Source organism: Lipotes vexillifer, unplaced genomic scaffold (assembly GCF_000442215.2).
Source record: "Lipotes vexillifer unplaced genomic scaffold, Lipotes_vexillifer_v1.1 scaffold597, whole genome shotgun sequence".
NCBI lineage: Eukaryota > Metazoa > Chordata > Mammalia > Artiodactyla > Lipotidae > Lipotes > Lipotes vexillifer.
Window position 1 is genome coordinate 1,240,631 of NW_006797597.1, and position 21,365 is coordinate 1,261,995.

Here is a 21,365-nt window from a genome sequence, read left to right on the forward strand (position 1 = left end):
GTTGCATTTGGTTAGTTAATATTTTGTTGAGGATTTTTTTTTTTTTTTTCCTTGCGTTATGCGGGCCTCTCACTGTTGTGGCCTCTCCCATTTGCGGAGCACAGGCTCCGGACGCGCAGGCTCAGTGGCCATGGCTCACGGGCCCAGCCGCTCCGCGGCATGTGGGATCTTCCTGAAACGGGGCACGAACCCGCGTCTCCTGCATCGGCAGGCGGACTCTCAAGCACTGCGCCACCAGGGAAGCCCTTGTTGAGGATTTTTGCATCTATTTTCATCAAAGATATTGGCCTGCAATTTTCTTTTTTGTAGTGTCTTTGCTGTTTTTGGTATCAAGGTAATGGTGGCTTGTAGAATGAATTTCGGAGTGTTCTGTCCTTTTCAATATTATGGACTAGTTTGAAGATGAAAGGTATTAGCTCTTCTTTGCATGTTTGGCAGAATTCCTCTGTGAAGCTATCCAGTCCTGGACTTTTGTTTGCTGGGCATTCTTTTAAATTACAAATTCGGTTAAACTACCAGTGATCAGTCTGTTCAAATTGTGTTTATTCTTGATTCAGTCTTGGCAGGTTGTATGTTTCTAGAAATTTATCCATTTCTTCTAGATTGTTCAATTTGTTGGCATATAACTGTTCATAGTATTCTTTCATTTTTTATTTTTGGTATCTCTGTGGTATCAGTTGTTATTTCTCCTCTTTTGTTTCTTATTTTGTTAATTTGGGTTCTCTTTTTTTCTTGGGTGACCCTGGATAAAAGTTTATCAATTTTGTTTGTCTTCTCAAAAACCAGCTCTTGGTTTCACTGATCTTTTCCATTATTTTGGGGGGGGGGGTCTCTATTTCATGTATTTCCTCTCTGATCTTTATTATTTCCTTCCTCCTGCTAACTTTGGGCTTTGTTCTTCCTTTTCTAATTCCTTTAGGTGGTCCACGATTAGGCTGTTTGAGATTTTTTTTCTTGAGGAAGGTCTGTATTGTGATAAACTTCCCTCTTACAATTGCTTTTGCATCCAACAGATTTTGGAAAGTTGTGTTTCCATTTCCATTTGTCTTGAGGTATTTTCTGATTTCCTCTTATATTTCTTAATTGAACCATTCTTTTTTTTAGTAGCATGTTGTTTTAGTCTCCCTGTTTGTTCTTTTCCCATTTTTCTTCCTGTAACTGATTTCTAGTGTCATACTGTTGTGGCTGGAAAAAATGCTTGATATAATTTCTATTCTCTTAAATTTGCTGAGACTCGTTTTGTGGCCTAGCATGTGATCAATCCTAGAGAACATTACACATGCACTTGAAAAGAATGTGTATTTTGCTGTTTCGTGATGGAATGTCCTGTAGATATCTATTAAGTCCAACTGATCCATTCTGTCATTTAAAACCACTGTTGGGGTGGAAAGATGGCGGAGAAGTAAGACGCGGAGATCACCTTCCTCCCCACAGATACACCAGAAATACATCTACACGTGGAACAACTCCTACAGAACACCTACTGAATGCTGGCAGAAGACCTCAGACCTCCCAAAAGGTAAGAAACTCCCCACGTATCTGGTCTGAGCCGAGTGGATGAAAGGCTCTTGCTGCTCCAGCCAGGAGTCAGGACTCTGCCTCTGAGGTGGGAGAGCCAACTTCAGAACACTCGTCAAGAAGAGACCTCCCAGCCCCACATAATATCAAATGGCGAAAATCTCCCAGAGATCTCCATCTGAACACCAGCACCCAGCTTCACTCAACGACCAGCAAGCTACAGTGCTGGACAACCTATGCCAACCATATAGCAAAACAGGAACACAACCCCACCCACTAGCAGAGAGGCTGCCTAAAATCATAATAAGTCCACAGACACCCCAAAACACACCACCAGACGTGGACCTGCCCACTAGAGAGACAAGATCTAGCCTCATACACCACAACACAGGCACTAGTCCCCTCCACCAGGAAGCCTACACAACGCACTGAACCAACCTTAGCCACTGGAGACAGACATCAAAAACAACGGGAGCTACGAACTTGCAGCCTGCAAAAAGGTGAACCCAATCACAGTAAGATAAGCAAAATGAGAAGACAGAAAAACACACAGCAGATGAAGGAGCAGGATAAAAACCCACCAGACCTAACAAATGAAGAGGAAATAGGCAGTCTACCTGAAAAAGAGTTCAGAATAATGATAGTAAAGATGATCCAAAATCTTGGAAATAGAATGGACAAAATGCAAGAAGCAGTTAACAAGGACCTAGAAGAAATAAAGATGAAACAGACAATGATGAACAACACAATAAATGAAATGAAAAATACTCTAGATGGGATCAATAGCAGAATAAATGAGGCAGAAGAACGGATAAGTGACCTGGAAGATAAAATAGTGGAAATAACTACTGCAGAGCAGAATAAAGAAAAAAGAATGAAAAGAACTGAGGACAGTCTCAGAGACCTCTGGGACAACATTAAACGCACCAACATTCGAATTATAGGGGTTCCAGAAGAAGAAGAGAAAAAGAAAGGGACTGAGAAAATATTTGAAGAGATTATAGTTGAAAACTTCCCTAATATGGGAAAGGAAATAGTTAATCAAGTCCAGGAAGCACAGAGAGTCCCATACAGGATAAATTCAAGGAGAAATACGCCAAGACACATATTAATCAAACTGTCAAAAACTAAATACAAAGAAAGCATATTAAAAGCAGCAAGGGAAAAACAACAAATAACACACAAGGGAATCCCCATAAGGTTAACAGCTGATCTCTCAGCAGAAACTCTACAAGCCAGAAGGGAGTGGCAGGACATACTGAAAGTGATGAAGGAGAAAAACCTGCAACCAAGATTACTCTACCCAGCAAGGATCTCATTCAGATTTGATGGAGAAATTAAAACCTTTACAGACAAGCAAAAGCTGAGAGAGTTCAGCACCACCAAACCAGCTTTACAACAAATGCTAAAGGAACTTCTCTAGACAAAAACACAAGAGAAGGAAAAGTCCTATAATAACGAACCCAAAACAATTTAGAAAATGGGAATAGGAACATACATATCGATAATTACCTTAAATGTAAATGGACTAAATGCTCCCACCAAAAGACACAGATTGGCTGAATGGATACAAAAACAAGACCCATATATATGCTGTCTACAAGAGACCCACTTCAGACCTAGAGACACATACAGACTGAAAGTAAGGGGATGGAAAAAGATATTCCATGCAAATGGAAACCAAAAGAAAGCTGGAGTAGCAATTCTCATATCAGACAAAATAGACTTTAAAATAAGGACTATCAGAAGAGACAAAGAAGGACACTACATAATGATTAAGGGATCGATCCAAGAAGAAGATATAACAATTGTAAATACTTATGCCCCCAACATAGGAGCACCTCAATACATAAGGCAAATACTAACAACCATGTTTATAGCAATACAAGCCCACCTTAAGAAGCAGGAAACATCTCGAATAAACAACCTAACCTTGCACCTCAAGCAATTAGAGAAAGAAGAACAAAAAAACCCCAGAGTTAGCAGAAGGAAAGAAATCATAAAAATCAGATCAGAAATAAATGAAAAAGAAATGAAGGAAACAATAGCAAAGATCAATAAAACTAAAAGCTGGTTCTTTGAGAAGATTAACAAAATTGATAAACCATTAGCCAGACTCATCAAGAAAATAAGGGAGAAGACTCAAATCAATAGAATCAGAAATGAAAAAGGAGAAGTAACAACTGACACTGCAGAAATACAAAAAATCATGAGGGATTACTACAAGCAACTCTATGCCAATAAAATGGACAATCTGGAAGAAATGGACAAATTCTTAGAAATGCACAAACTGCCAAGACTGAATCAGGAAGAAATAGAAAATATGAACAGACCAATCACAAACACTGAAATTGAAACTGTGATTAAAAATCTTCCAACAAACAAAAGCCCAGGACCAGATGGCTTCACAGGCGAATTCTATCAAACATTTAGAGAAGAGCTAACACCTATTCTTCTCAAACTCTTCCAAAATATAGCAGAGGGAGGAACACTCCCAAACTCATTCTACGAGGCCACCATCACCTTGATACCAAAACCAGACAAGGATGTCACAAAGAAAGAAAACTACAGGCCAATATCACTGATGAACATAGATGCAAAAATCCTCAACAAAATACTAGCAAACAGAATCCAACAGCACATTAAAAGGATCATACACCATGATCAAGTGGGGTTTATTCCAGGAATGCAAGGATTCTTCAATATACGCAAATCTATCAATGTGATTAACCATATTAACAAATTGAAGGAGAAAAACCATATGATCATCTCAATAGATGCAGAGAAAGCTTTTGACAAAATTCAACACCCATTTATGATAAAAACCCTGCAGAAAGTAGGTGTAGAGGGAACTTTCCTCAATATAATAAAGGCCGTATATGACAAGCCCACAGCCAACATCATCCTCAATGGCGAAAAACTGAAAGCATTTCCACTAAGGTCAGGAACAAGACAAGGTTGCCCACTCTCACCACTCTTATTCAACATAGTTTTGGAAGTTTTAGCCACAGCAATCAGAGAAGAAAAGGAAATAAAAGGAATCCAAATCGGAAAAGAAGAAGTAAAGCTGTCACTGTTTGCAGATGACATGATACTCTACATAGAGAATCCTAAAGATGCTACCAGAAAACTACTAGAGCTAATCAATGAATTTGGTAAAGTAGCAGGATACAAAATTAATGCACAGAAATCTCTGGCATTCCTATATACTAATGATGAAAAATCTGAAAGTGAAATCAAGAAAACACTCCCATTTACCATTGCAACAAAAAGAATAAAATATCTAGGAATAAACCTACCTAAGGAGACAAAAGACCTGTATGCAGAAAATTATAAGACACTGATGAAAGAAATTAAAGATGATACAAACAGATGGAGAGATATACCATGTTCTTGGATTGGAAGAATCAACATTGTGAAAATGACTCTACTTCCCAAAGCAATCTATAGATTCAATGCAATCCCTATCAAACTACCACTGGCATTTTTCACAGAACTAGAACAAAAAATTTCACAATTTGTATGGAAACACAAAAGACCCCGAATAGCCAAAGCAATCTTGAGAACAAAAAATGGAGCTGGAGGAATCAGGCTGCCTGACTTCAGACTATACTACAAAGCTACAGTAATCAAGACAGTATGGTACTGGCACAAAAACAGAAAGATAGATCAATGGAATAGGATAGAAAGCCCAGAGATAAACCCATGCACATATGGTCACCTTATCTTTGATAAAGGTGGCAGGAATATACAGTGGAGAAAGGACAGCCTCTTCAATAAGTGGTGCTGGGAAAATTGGATAGGTACATGTAAAAGTATGAGATTAGATCACTCCCTAACACCATACACAAAAATAAGCTCAAAATGGATTAAAGACCTAAATGTAAGGCCAGAAACTATCAAACTCTTAGAGGAAAACATAGGCAGAACACTCTATGACATAAATCACAGCAAGATCCTTCTTGACCCATCTCCTAGAGTAATGGAGATAAAAACAAAAATAAACAAATGGGACCTAATGAAACTTCAAAGCTTTTGCACAGCAAAGGAAACCATAAACAAGACCAAAAGACAGCCCTCAGAATGGGAGAAAATATTTGCAAATGAATCAACTGACAAAGGATTAATCTCTAAAATTTACAGGCAGCTCATGCAGCTCAATAACAAAAAAATAAACAACCCAATCCAAAAATGGGCAGAAGACCTAAATAGACATTTCTCCAAAGAAGATATACAGACTGCCAACAAACACATGAAAGAATGCTCAACATCATTAATCATTAGAGAAATGCAAATCAAAACTACAATGAGATATCATCTCACACCAGTCAGAATGGCCATCATCAAAAAATCTAGAAACAATAAATGCTGGAGAGGGTGTGGAGAAAAGGGAACACTCTTGCACTGCTGGTGGGAATGTGAATTGGTTCAGCCACTATGGAGAACAGTATGGAGGTTCCTTAAAAAACTACAAATAGAACTACCATATGACCCAGCAATCCCACTACTAGGTATATACCCTGAGGAAACCAGAATTCAGAAAGAGTCATGTACCAAAATGTTCATTGCAGCTCTATTTACAATAGCCCGGAGATGGAAACAACCTAAGTGCCCGTCGTCGGATGAATGGATAAAGAAGATGTGGCACATATATACAATGGAATATTACTCAGCCATAAAAAGAAACGAAATTGAGCTATTTGTAATGAGGTGGATAGATCTAGAGTCTGTCATACAGAGTGAAGTAAGTCAGAAAGAGAAGGACAAATACCGTATGCTAACACATATATATGGAATTTAAGAAAAAAAAATGTTATGAAGAACCTAGGGGTAAAACAGGAATAAAGACAGAGACCTACTGGAGAACAGACTTGAGGATATGGGGAGGGGGAAGGGTGAGGTGTGTTAGGGCGAGAGAGAGACATGGACATATATATACTAACAAACGTAAGGTAGATAGCCAGTGGGAAGCAGCCGCATGGCACAGGGAAACCGGCTCGGTTCTCTGTGGCTGCCTGGAGGGGTGGGATAGGGAGGGTGGGAGGGAGGGAGACAAAGAGGGAAGAGATATGGGAACATATGTATATGTATAACTGACTCACTCTGTTATAAAGCAGAAACTAACACACCATTGTAAAGCAATTATACGCCAATAAAGATGTTAAAAAAAAATAAAATAAAATAAAACCACTGTTGCCTTATTGATTTTCTATCTGGGTGATCTGTCCATTGATGTCAATAAGGTGTTAAATTCCCCTACTCTTATTGTATTCTTGTCCATTTCTCCCTTTATATCTGTTAGTTATTTGCTTTATATATTTAGGTGCTCTTGTGTTGGATGTATATATGTTAATGAGTGTAAAACTTCTTGTAGTGATCCCTTTATCATTATATAATGCCTTTCTTTGTCTTTTGTTATACACTCTGTTAAATTCTGTTTTGTCTAATATGAGTATTGCTACCCCCACTTTCTTGTCATTGTATGAAATATCTTTTCCATCCCCTCACTTTCATTCTGTGTGTATCTTTAGCTCTGAAATGAGTCTCTTATAGGTAGCATATAGATGGGTCTTGTTTTTTAGGCCTATCAACCACTCTGTGTCTTTTGATAGGAACATTTAGTCTATTGGCATTAAACTGATTATTTATTGGTATGTACTTACTGCCATTTTATTACTTGTTTTCTGGCTGTTTTTGTAGCTTTGTTCTTTTCTTCTTTTGTTTCTTCCCTTGTGGTTTGATGAACTTTCTTTAGTAGTAAGCTTGTGTTCCTTTCTTTTTAACTTTTGTCTATCTATTTTAAGTTTTTTTTATTTGTGGTTACCACAGTGTTCATATGTATTGACCTATAATATAAATACTTGTTTTAAACTTACAGTCATTTAAGTTCAAACACATTCTAAAAGATCTACATTTTTAATTCCCCTCCCATTTGTGTTTTGACGTCATATTTTACACCTGCATGATTCTCCCTTAACTGTTCACTGCAGTTACAGTTGCCTTCACAATTGATTCTCTGTCTTTACTATATATTTGCCTTTCCTAGTGGGATCTTCCCTTTCCTGTAGATCCTTACTTCTTTCCACCTAGAGAAGACCCTTTAACATTTATTTTAGGGTAGGCTTAGTACTGATAAACTATTTTTTGCTTGTCTGGGAAGTTCTTTATCTCACTTTCTATTCTTTTTCTTTTCTTTTCTTTTTTTAATTTGTTTATACAGTAGGTTCTTATCGCTTTCTATTCTAAATAATCGTTTTGCTGGGTATCCTAGTTTGCAGGTTTCCCCTTTCAGCATTTTGAATATATCATGCCACTCCCTTCTGGCCTGCAAAATTTCTGCAGAGAAATCAGCTGATGGCCTTACAGGAATTCCCTTGTATATGACTCTTTGTTTTTCTCTTGCTGTCTTTAAATTCTCTCTTTAAGTTTGCCATTTCTATTATGATATGTCTTGATATGGGTCTGTTTGGGTTCATCTTTCTGGGACCCTCTGTGCTTCCTGTACCTGGATATGAGTTTTTTCTCTTTCAGGTTTGGGAAGTTTCCAGCCATAATTTTTCTCAAATACATTTTTGATCCTCTTCTCTCTTCTCCCTCTGGGACCCCTATAAGGGGTTTAGCCCTATTTGTGGACTCTCTGTTATATTTCATTGATAATCTTGACACTAATACCACACTGTTTTCATTACTATAACTTTAAAATAAATTTTGAAACTCTCCAACACTATCCTTTAAAAAAGTTGTTATTCTAGGACCTTTGGATTTCCACACACATTTTAGAATACCTTCTTCAATTTCTACAAAAAAACCTGCTAGAATTTTTATCAGGATTGCACTGAATCTATAGATCAATTTTGGGGAAATGGATGGCTGTGTTAAAGATACTGAGTTTTTCCACCAATAAACACAGTATATATCTCTACTCATTTAGGTCTTCTTTACTTTCTCTTGATAATTATAGTTTTCAATATACAGGTTTGCCATATATTTGTCAGCTTTATATTTCATATAAATATATGTTCATATATTAAATACTTCATATTTCTGATGCTATTATAAATGGTACTATTTTTAATTTCTAGTTGATTGTGGCTAATATATATGAATTGATTTTTATATGTTAATCTTATATCTTGCAACCTTGTTAAACTTACTTACTGGTTCTAGTAGCTTCTCTGTAGATTCCACAGAATAATGTAATAGATGATCAATGTCATCTGTGAACAGAGACAGTTTTACATCTTATTTTCCAATTTGATGCCTATCATTGCTTTTTCTTGCTTTCCTGCACTGGTAAAAACCTCTAGAGAATGCTGAATAGAGATGGTGAGAGTAACCTTATCTTGTTCTTTTTTCAGTTTTTATTGGAAAAACATTCTTCTTTCACTATTAAGTATGATGTTAGCTGTAGGTTTCTTTTTTAGTGTATTACTGTGATGAAAAGAATAAGTGGGGTTTTTTTATGCTATATGTAATTTTATTTTTAACTATTTTTAAACTGAAGTATAGTTAATTTACAATGTTGTGTTAGTTTCAGGTGTACAGCCAAGTGATTCATTTATATATATATTCTTCTTCAGATTCTTTTCCATTATAGATTATTGCAAGACACTAAGTAGAGTTCCTTGTGCTATACAGTAGGTCTTCGTTGTTTATCTATTTTCTATATAGTAATGTGTATATGTTAATCCCAAACTCCTAACTTATCTCCCCACCAAACCCGTCCCCCACTATCCCGTTTGGTAACCATACATTTGTATTCTGTCTGAGAGTCTGTTTCTGTTGTGTAAATAAGTTCACTTGTATCATTATTTTTTAAGATTCTACATATAAGTCATATCATATGCTATTTATTTTTCTGTCTGACTTCATTTAATATGATAATCTCTAGGTCTATCCATTTTGCCACAAATGGTATTATTTCATTCTTTGTTATGGCTGAGTAATATTCCATTGTGTATATATACCACATCTTCTTTATCCATTCATCTGTTGATGGACAGTTAGGTTGCTTCCATGTCTTGGCTATTGTAAATAGTGCTGCTATGAACACTGGGGTGCATGTATCTTTTCAAATTGGAGTTTTCTCCAGATATATGCCCAGGAGTGGGATTGCAGGATCATATGGTAACTCTATTTTCAGTTTTTTAAGGAACCTCTATACTGTTCTCCATAGTGGCTGCACCAATTTACATTCCATCAACAGTGTAAGTGGGTTCCTTTTTCTCCGCACCCTCTCCAATATTTATTATTTGTAGACTTTTTAATGATGGCCATTCTGACTGGTGTGAGGTGATGCCTCACTGTAGTTTTGATTTGCATTTCTCTAGTAATTAGTGATACTGATCATCTTTTCATGTGCCTGTTGGCCATTCATATGTCTTCTTTGGAGAAATGTCTATTTAGGTCTCCTGCCCATTTTTTGACTGGGTTGTGTTTTTGATACTAAACTGTATGAGCTGTTTGTATATTTTGGAGATTAATCCCTTATTGGTAGCATTGTTTTCAAATATTTTCTCCCAGTCTGTAGGTTGTGTCTTTTTGTTTTGTTGATGGTTTCCTTTGCTGTGCAGAAGCTTTTAAGTTTCATTAGGTCCCATTTGTTTATTTTTGTTTTTATTTCCATTACTCTAGGAGATGGATCAAAAAAAAATATTGTTGTGATTTATGTCAGAGTGTTCTGCCTATGTTTTCCTCTAGGTGTTTTATAGTATCCGGTCTTATATTTAGATCTTTAATCCATTTTGAGTAGATTTTTTGTATAGGTGTTATAGATTATTTTTTTTAACATTAAACCAATCTTATACTCCTAGAATAAATCAAACTTAGCCATGATGTATTATCTGTTGAACATATTGAACTGTTGGTTCAATATGCTAGAATTTTGTAGACAACTTTTCTGTCTATGTTCATGATGGATACGGTCTATAAGTTTTTGTTGTTGTTGTTCTGTAATGTCTCTGGTTTTGGTATTGGGGTAATGGCCTCATAGAATAAGTTGGGAAGTTAAGCCATTTGAGCCTGGAATTTTCTTTGTGGGAAAGTTTTTAACTGCCAATTCAAATTTCTTTAATACATTTAGGGCTACTGAGGTTATGTATTTCTTCATGAGTGAGCTTTGGCAGTATGCGTCTTCCAAGGAGTTTGACCATTTCCCTTAAGTTGTGGAATTTATTGGCATAAAATATTTTGTAGTATTTATTTTCCTTTCTTTTAATATTGGTAAAATATACATGTCATGCCTTTCTCTTTATTTCCTAATCAGTATGGCTAGTGATTTATAAATTTTATTGATCTTCTCAAAGAGGTAGTGTTTGCTTTCATCAGTTTTTCCCTACTATTTTCTGAAGGTTTTCTATTTCATTGATTTCTGCTGTAATCTTTATTATTTTCTTTCTTGTATTTTAGATTTAATGTGGGCTTGTTTTTTTTCCTAGTTGGAAAGTTGATGTCATTATTTTGAGACCTTTCTTACAAATTTCCTCTAAGTACTATTTTAGTGATTTTAGTGGCATCCTATGCATATCTTATGTTTTTGATATCATATGTTTTTATTTATCTTCATTCGAAAATATAGTCTAGGGCTTCCCTGGTGGCACAGTGGTTGAGAGTCCGCCTGCCGATGCAGGGGACACGGGTTCGTGCCCTTGTCTGCGAAGATCCCACATGCCACAGAGCGCCTAGGCCCCGTGAGCCATGGCCGCTGAGCCTGCACGTCCGGAGCCTGTGCTCCACAACGGAAGAGGCCACAACAGTGAGAGACCCGCGTACTGCAAAAAAAAAAAAAAGAAAAAAAAAAAAAAAAAAAAAAAAAAGAAAATATGGTCTAACTTTCCTTGTGAGTTCTTTGACCAATGTTCTAATTGTTCCATCAATTATTGAGAGAGGGGTAATGAAATCTTCAACTATAATTTTATAAATGTCTATTTGTAATTGCTACTTTATCAGCTTTTTGTTTACGTATTTTGAAGCTCTGTTATTAGATGCATATATATTGAGGATTGTTTTGTACTCTTGATGAATTGATCTTTTTATCATTATGAAATGGCCATCTTTATTGCTGGTAATATTGCTCTGACATCTACTTTGTCTGACTCTAATAGTGCCACAGTGCCTTTCTTTTACACATCCTATTTTGTGTGTTTATAATTGAAGTGCATTTCTTATAGGCAACATATATTTGAGTCTTGCTTTTTTTAATACAATCTGACAATTTCCACCTTTTAATTGGGGTATTTAGGCCATATCTATTTAATGTGATTATTGGTAAACTTAAGTTTAAATGTATGATCTTGCTATTTATTTTCTATGTTTCCCATCTGTTCATTGTTTCCTTCCCTTTTCTGCCATCTTTTGGATTAAAGAAATTTCTTTGTAATTCTATTTTATCTCCTTTGCTGGCTTATTAGCTGTAACTCTTTATTTTACTGGTTGCTTTAGAATTTATAGTCTACATCTTTAACCTATCATAGTCTACCTTCAAATAGTATTTTACCACTTTATATATATTATAAAAACCTATTACTATACATATAGTATATTTCCCTTTCTCCCCTCTTGCGCTATTGTTATCATACATTTTATTTTTATATAGATTATAAACTCTACATTACAACTGACTCTTGAACAACATGAGTTTGAACTGCACAGGTCCAATTATACATGGATTTTTCCAAGAAATATACAGTTAGTCCTCTGTATCTGTGGACATGGAACCCAGGGATATGAAGAGCCAACTCTAAGGACCTGAGCATCCACAGACTTTGATATCTGTGGTGGTGGTGGGCTGTCCTGGAACAATTCCCCTGGGTGCTAAGGGTCAGCTCTACTATTAGTTAGCTTTTATCAAGTTCAGAAAAATTCTGACCATTATTTCTTTCATTCCTTTCTTGGGGGGACTCCAATTATGCTTATATTTGGCCATTTGAAATTAACTCACTGCTTGCTGATGCTTTTCCATTAAAAAAAATACCTCAGTTTAATTTTGGGTAGTTTCTATTGCCATGTCCTCAGTTTAACTTTTCTTCTTCAATATCTAATGTACCGTTAATCCCATTTAGTACATGTTTCATATCATAGATCATAGCATCCATCTTCAGAAGTTAGATTTGGGTATTTTTAATTATCTTCCATGTCTCTACTTTACTTTTTGTTCATACAGAATACAGTCATAATGTCCCTATCTTAATGTCCTTGTTTCCGAATTTTAACATCTGTGTCAGTTCACAGTTGGTCTCTGCTGGATGACTGACCTCCTCATGTGGGTCCTATTTTCTTGCTTCTTTACTTGGCTGATTACTTTTTTATTGGATGCTAGGCATGGTGAACTTTACTTTGCTGCATCCTGGATGACTTGGTATTGCTATAAATATTCTAACTTTGCTCTAGGATGTAGTTAAATTATCTGGAGACAGTTTGATCTTTTTGGTTTTTGTTGCAAGATTTGCTCGGTGGGATTACAGCAGCCTTCAGTCTAAGGCTAATTATTCGCCACTACTGATGCAAGGCTTTTCTGTGTACTCTACCCAGGCTACTGTGATTCTTGAGGTTTCCAGTGTGGCTGGTGGGAACGGGTGCTACTTCCAGCCTGTGTGAGTGTGCTGGGCATTAAAACCTCTAGATCTTTGAGGTTGTACTTCCTGCAGTCTCATGTAGTTTTCTCACAGACGTGTACTGATAAGTACTCAGCTGAGTACTCAGGGAGGATTCTTTGCAGACCCCTGGAGTTTTCTCTCTGTGTAGCTCTCATATCTTTGGTACTTCGTCCATGAGCCTTAGCTGTCTTGGTCTCTCAGGATTCTCACCTCTGCCTTTACAACTCAGTACCAGCTGGACTCTGCTTGGGATCCCCTGTTTGTGCCACACATTGGAAACTCTCTGAAGGCTGTGTGCTGGTGCAACCATATGGCTCATCTCATTTGTTTTCCATCTCTTGGGGATCACTGTCCTTCATTACCTGATGTCCACTGTCTTGTATATTATTTTGAATATTTTGTCCACTTTTTAGTTGCTACAGGCAGGGGGAAAGAGGATCAGTCTGGTCCCTGTCACTCCATCTTGACTGGAAGTATAAGTTTCTTCCCTTTGTTTTAAAATTAATTATAGGGTTCTGGAACTATCAAAGTCTGATTCTACTACTGAACTCATGTATAGTAGTTCTTTTGTCTTCTCTAATGGCTTTACAGTTGAAAATTTATAGCCCTATCTATAAATAAGCTTAATATTTTAATATTTGAGTCTTAGGTTTAGATCAAATGGTCATCATGTCTTACCAGTCCTTGAAGGACATCTCTAATGTGTGTCTTGAGGAAGGAAGGGGAGAGAAGTCATGTACAAATCCACCTGCACTTTAAAACTACAGCTTCTAATGGCCCAGGAATTCTCTGCAGTGGTAAGCTAAGAACAGCTGTTTTACCGTACAGCAAGTATCTGTCTACCTTTAGGAGATAATAGTAACGCTTTTAGCATTTTCTTATTCGTCAGTGTTAGTCATATAGATTCAAAATAGACAGTCAAGCTCATAAAAATTAAAGAATAAATTCATATGAAAGTTGGCTCTTCATGCAGGAACTTTTCAATACTAACAGCAAACATTTCTTTAGCACTCACTATATAACAGGTGCTTTAAATACTTTTTCTCAAGTAAACATGACAACAGTCTTATGAGGTATGGTCCATTACAAACCCCACTGCACAGACGAGAAAACTGAGGCTCAGAGAGTCAAATCAAGGTTGAAAATAAGATTTCATTCTTTTATTCAAGAAGTATTAATGAGTACTTAGTATGCCAGGCACTATTCTAGGTACTGGGAATATAGCAGTGGAGGAAAAAAATCTCTGAGCCTGAGTTTATACTCTACCACAATCTCTTTATAGCAATAAAAATTTGTAAAAAAATTTTTGTGTCTGGTGCCATATCAAAAGTAAAATGCCAAATGTTATAAACATGTCATTGAGGGAAAAAAATCTAATTTTAAAAGCAGAGGAAACATTCTTTGTAAATTTAAGTAGTTTTATCTACTAAGTACAAATAGCTGGGATTTAATAAAGTTTTGGCTGTCTCCAAAGCCCCTGCTCTTTCCACTATTCCATAATAGCTCTACAACAGAGTACATTTCAGAAAGAGATGCATTAAAAAATAAAATAAGGAATCTTTGCAACTTACTGAAGTTTCTTGATTGAAATTATAGATGATAAACAGGGAACAAAACAAAATGAAGACAAATATGGTATTGGTCAAATTAATATTAGTTAACTAAATGCTCAAATTTTCACAAAATATACTTTTAGTTTTGAATAGAAATAGTCTCTTATCAACTTGTACACAAGAAATATATTTGCTATTTCAGGAATGTAAAGACAGTACTTTCCTTTGTATATATACATGTAAAATATTCATCTCAAAACAAACAGAACTATGCATACCTCTACAGCAGGTACGATGTCTATGCCAACAGTTAGAAATTCTTCAAACTTCAGAAATGGGTTAAAGCAGCTGCCAACATCAAGTAATCTGATCTTTCCTGAGGTTTGTAGCAACCTAAAAATAGATTATTTTCATTATGCTTTTTATAAGATGAAATAAAATATAAGAAAAATTCAAACATTTGAGAATAAAAAAAATCATATAGATTATTGGCTTTTTGGTCTCATGATCCCTTTACATGTTTAAAAATTACTGAGGGCCTAAAAGAGCTCTTTTGTTTATGCAGGTTCTATCAATACCATATTTGAAATTAAAACTGAATGGTTTAAAAACATCAATTCATTTATAAAACAATAACACTATAGTATATGCTAATGTAAATTATACTTTCTAATGAAAATCTAGATTAGAAAGATAGTAAAAATGAGTTACTGTTTTACATTTTTTCAAGTCTCTCTAATGTTGGGCTTAATAGAAGACAGATGGATTTGCATGTCTGCTTTGCATTCAAGCTGTTGCAACATCACATGCCATGAAGTTTCTAGAAAACTCAACCCTACACTCAAGAGAGGATGAGAGTAGAAAAGGCAAACAATATTTTAGTATTATGATGAAAATAATTTCCCCCCGACAGAGACCCTAGAAGAGTCTCAGATCCCCAGACCACACTTTGAAAACTGTCTTTGTAGATCAAAGAATCCATTCACAAATTAATTCTCAGTAGTCAATATAATGATGTCTTTGGACGTAACTTTAATTTGTCTCAATGATTTAAAAGGACCAAAGGGCAAAGCAATGATAGAATAGTATTTCTTAAGTTATGAAAAATTTTATTTTGTGCAGGAGCGTTTCTTGTGTCCAAAAGTAGTAGGAAAAAAGAAGGTAAACAAAACTGACATGACCATTAAAGTTAGTCAAATGCAACTATTGATAATATGGATCTACATAGCAGCAAATAAGGATGAAGGAAAACAGTGGGTTTTTGTTGTTCTGAAGCCTATAGTCCTAGTGTTCAGACAGTAAAGCGATAATAAAAACCAACTTAAGACATATGCCATTTTATTGATATTAAGACAATTTTGCTGAAAAAAAATTATGAGTAGACACTGGAAACATAAAGAAATATAGTGAAATAACTGGGTAAAAACAGAATCTTGGTTCTTTAAAGCCTATAGGGCAGAAAAAATCTGCCCAGCTTCTGTTCCTTTTACCTCAGCTAGCATATTGCCATAGTGTCCATTAGAGAGGTGGTAAACTACAGACTGTAGTTAAGCTCCTGGAAAAGGCACTGTAAGTCAAAATAAAATAATATAATCTAAAGTTGATTTTTTTTTTTCCAGAAAAGGAATGCAATAAATAGGGGTTACATTTTTTACCAAGAGCCTGATGTCCTAACATTTTATAGAAATGACCATAATCACCATTTGATTACAAATAAACTGTATACAGGACCTGTTTAATACAGTACATGGCATTTTATAGTACCATAAAAACAATATGAACAAATTAAAAGATTTTTGTCAACAAAATTTTATTTAAGAACTCATCCAAAGAAGGGGTTATAAGGGTATAAGGAAATAAAAGGAATAGCTAGAAACTCCCTCAGCAACAAGAGCTGATCCTAGGGCTCAAAAGGTAATTTTCTGTACTGCAGCCAAATCAGGAAGTAGATTATTATGTAGTTTGGGTGATGTGTATAACAAATAATCATCTGTAAAGTTGAATTAAGTTTAGTGATACTTGAAATATCACAATACACTAGCTCTAAGGAAGTAGGAGGCCAGCGAACTACTGTGGTATAGGTTCCAAGTTGCTAAACAGAGCAAAATATCCAGTAGATAGGTACCTTGAAATGCCTGGCATATAGCTGACATTTACTGCTGAATTAACAAATTTGAATACTCAAGTCATAGCCAGTTTGAATAAATGAATCTATAACAACATGTAATACTAAGTACACTACTAGATTGCCATTCTAATCCTTATGTGGGGCTATGGTTAAGAACAAGAGTTCTGGAATCAGAGAGACCAAAATCAAAACCTGATTCTGCCCTTTACCTGTGTGATATGGGGGCAACAATGGTACCCACACTTAAGAGTCGTTTCTAGGATTAAATGAGATAATGCGTTTATAATTCTTGCCCTAGTATCTGGTACATGGTAAACACTCAAAAAGTGGTAGATATCATTGTTAGCTATTAATATCATGTTATATATAAAATCTTTTGTGGTTTGCCCACTAATGATCTTCCTGAACATGGATGGTAAAAGCAGAATTTTACTATTTTCCTGAACACAGTAAAAGCAGAATACTGGTAGACTCTAGTAAATTGGGTAACAAAAAATTTCTGATAGTCTTTAAAAAAGTGCTTCTTAGAAATTAACCTTTCTACCTGGATGGAGTATTCCAAATCATTCAACTTAATTCAACTTTAAAATATAATTACCAATAACTTAATATCATGGATTAACTTAATAACATTAACTCTCAGTAATACATTTAATCCATTTCAAATTCTTTGGTTGAGCTCTGTACTTTTTTTTGCATCAAACATATATTTAGTTTAAAGACTAATCACAAAGTGAACAGAACATCCAAGTAATTATCACCCAGGTCAAGAAATAACACATTGCCTGCTCCGTAGAAACAGGATCCTCCCTGATGACATTCACTACCCCTTTCTGTAATGGTAGCCACTATCCTGTTTTTAGTGATAATCATTCCCTTGATTTCCTTTTATAGTCTTGCTACCTATGACTGAATGTCTTCTGAATAACATAGTTTAGTTTTACACTATACATTTGCTTTTGTGACTTTCTTCTTTCATTTAATATTAAGTTTGTGAGTATCATTTGTGTTTCTGTAGTTAATTCATGTACATGGCTGTGTGATAGTACCTTTATACAACACATCCCATTGTGATTTTGATTAGAGTGGCACTGAATCTAAAGATCATTTGGGAGAATTAACGTCTTTACAATATGGACTCTTTTAATCCATGGACATGGCATAGTTCTCCATCTATTTAGTTCCTCATTGTCTCTCAATAGCTTTAACAATTTCTCTTAAAAGGTCCCATGTATATTTTGTTGGATTTGTATTTCTTATTAACTCATATTTTTTGCTGCTGTTATTGCTTTTCCCCTATGGATAAACCTTGTTATTTTTTAAAATTTGATTTTTCATTGTTGGTTACAGAAATGCAATTCATTTTTGTACAATGATTTGTATCCAGCAACGTTACTAAATTCCTGTTATCTCAACTGCTTATCTGTATATTATTTTGGGTATTCTAGTCTAGGTACGTAGTTACATAATCTGTGAAAAATAATATTATTTCTTCTTTTCTTATCTATCCATCCACCCACCCATCCATCTATTTTTTGCCTCGCTGCTTTGCCCAGGACTTCTAATACAATATTAAACAGGACTAATACAAGCAGGTACTATTTTGTTTCCAGTCTCAGAGGGAACATTAAGTATAATGTTCACCATTAATGTATAACTCACCGTTAAATATGACTGTTGTAGGTTTTATATAGAATCCTTGATAAAGCTGATGAAGCTACTTTTATATTTTGCTAGTTCCTTTAAAAAAAAAAGTTCACACAAATCTATGTTGGATTTTACCAAATGTACTCAGCTACTGAGATATGACTTTTGTTTGATCTATTTATGTGATACAGTATACTCATTAATTCTGTAGTGTTAAATCAATCTTGCCTTATTGGGAAGAATCTAATTTGGTTTTGATAAATTACTGTCTTCATAACTTAAAGGATTTGTTTTATATATGTATATATAGTTGGTTCTATTTGTGATGGGTCTGGTCTATAAAGTCACCACAATGACCGAACCATGCTCCTAAGGGAAATACAAGACTAGGCCTCTGGTTACAATACTTTCAACACCAGAGCAACACATAACTTGGATTTATGTGTATTTCTGTTTAAAGGTAACTTATTTAATATATGTATTATGATGCATCAACACTGAACTCACAGCCAACACCATTATAACTCATGCCTAAGGGAAACATATCTAATACACTATTTTCTCTGTAAGGCATAATACAGCATTCCCGTGCTTAGATAGGCTCGATAGAACTTTAACATTATGCTTAGGGGCCATTTTTAAAGCAAAATAGGGCTTCCCTGGTGGCACAGTGGTTAAGAATCCGCCTGCCAATGCAGGGGACACGGGTTCAAGCCCCGGTCCGGGAAGATCCCACATGCCACGGAGCAACTAAGCCCATGTGCCACAACTACTGAGCCTGCGCTCTAGAGCCCACGAGCCACAGTACTGAAGCCCGCCCGCCTAAAGCCCGTGCTCTGCAACAAGAGAAGCCACTGCAATGAGAAGCCCGTGCATCGCAACGAAGTAGTCCCCACTTGCCGAAACTAGAGGAAGCCCGCGCGCAGCAATGAAGACCCAATGCAGCCAAAAATAAAATTTTAAAAATAAACGTAAAATCAATAAAGCACAAAAAATGTGATATTAAATAGACTGAAAATGGGACATTTTTATACTTGAGAGCTGAAACCATAAGGCAGAGCTTGCATTGTTCCAACTTCAGCTGGGAAGGTGTGTGTCAGATGAAAAATTTTTCACCACCCTCAGCATGTCCACAAATGAGTCTGAAAATTCCATGAGTACTGACCTTGGAGTTGAATTTTAGAGAGTAGGTGAATTTGCAGATATGGAATTTCTGAATAATTAGGATAAACTCTGTGTGTGTGTGTGTGTGTGTGTGTGTGTGTGTGTGTGTGTATGGATTTTTGCATCTATGTTCTTAAGTGAGATCAGACTAATTTTCTGTGCTAGTACTGTCCATGATGGGTTTTAATATCAAGGTTATGCTAGACTCTTGAGTGTGGGATAATTCCTTTCATTCTATTTTTAAAGAGTATGTGTAAGAACAGAATTCATTTTTCCTTAAATGTTTACTAGAACTTGCTGGTAAAGCCATTTAGGCCTGGAGTTTTATTTCTGAGATCTTTAACCACTGATTTAATTTCTTTAATATTATTACAAAATTCCAACTTTTATCTCTGACTTTTTCTATCTTCCTGCTCTTTACTATTTCCTTTTCATTTTTTTTGGAGGGGGAAAGGGCCTTATTTGCTGAGTTATCTTTAATTTCTTGAGATAGATTCTTAGTTCACTAGTTTCAGCTTTTCTTTATAATATATGCATTTAAGCTATAAATTTTCCTTTAAGTGATGCTTTAGCTATATCTACAAATTTTAACAAAAAGCATATTTGTAACATTTTTTGACAAAAAATTTCTTCACAAAAAGTATCATTATTATTTAGTTGAAAATATTTTCTAATTTTTATTATAAATTTTCATCTCATGGATTTTTTTTTTTTTTGCAAGGTTATTTACTAATTTCTAAACCTTTGGGTATTTCCTTATTGCAGTTTGGTACCAATTTTTAGCTTAATAGCATTGTCTACATAATTCAACCCTTTGAATTTTACTAGCATTTAACTTATAAATTTTTATAAATTAAATACCTTAAATATTTAATATAATTTTTTAAATTTATAAATTTTTAAATAACATTTTTATAAATGTTACCTGTATGGTTGAAATGAATATTACTTTGTAGCTTTGGGGTACACTATTCTATATATGGCTATTAGATTGTTAATTATGTTGTTCAAATCCTCTACAGTCTTACTCACTGTGAATGCTTGCTCTCTGTTATTGAGAAGGTGTGTTAAAAATCTTCCAACTTTTTTTTAAAGCAGATAAAGATCGCCATAAATTTATTTGAAATGATAATTATTGAAATTAAATAATTCTGATTATAATCTTATCAATGGGTGAAATTTTAAGGACAAAAAACTGCAAAGAAATCCTGAATTTTACTTAGTATGTTGTTGTGGTACTAGTGCAGCCATTTAAAAATTATTTTGTGTGTATTGAAGGGCTGAGCAAATAGGGAAATAAAGTTGCTGGGAGATACAAATTCAGAATGAGGGAAAGGAGAGAAAGAATCCTTTGGTGATAGACTAGAATTAGAGGTTTCATATGAAAGGGTGTAGATGCAATGACACCCCAGTAGCAGTGAGGATACCTAATGCCAGAATTTGGTCCCTTGCTAAAAGGAATCTGCACTTCTTACAGGAAGGCTTATTCCAGGGTTGAAGCAGAGAAAGTACAAGGTGAGATTCAACTATCTTGTTGTACAAGAAAGTAAGGTAACGCTCAAAAACTAATAGGAATATATCAAAAGGTCAAAGGAGCTCGCTTACAGGAGTTTCCACTGGCCTAATTTGAGATGATTTTAGCATCATAATAATGATAGGAATGAATTATAACACACTGAATTTTTAAAAAAAAATCTATCAGTCTACACAACTTTAAAAAAGAGGGGGAAAAGGGAAAGTTCTTCTTTATAAAAGAATACC

General features: G+C 35.2%; 1 protein-coding gene across 1 annotated transcript in view; it reads right to left on the bottom strand.

Annotated features, from left to right (window-relative positions):
- SAMTOR (S-adenosylmethionine sensor upstream of mTORC1) overlaps positions 1 to 21,365 on the bottom strand; it is a 91,853-nt gene that overhangs the window by 9,402 nt on the left and 61,086 nt on the right. Inside the window, exon 4 of the mRNA XM_007469740.1 lies at positions 14,944 to 15,058. Within this exon, the coding sequence (XP_007469802.1) occupies positions 14,944 to 15,058 (115 nt within the window). The remainder of the gene's footprint in view (positions 1 to 14,943; positions 15,059 to 21,365) is intronic.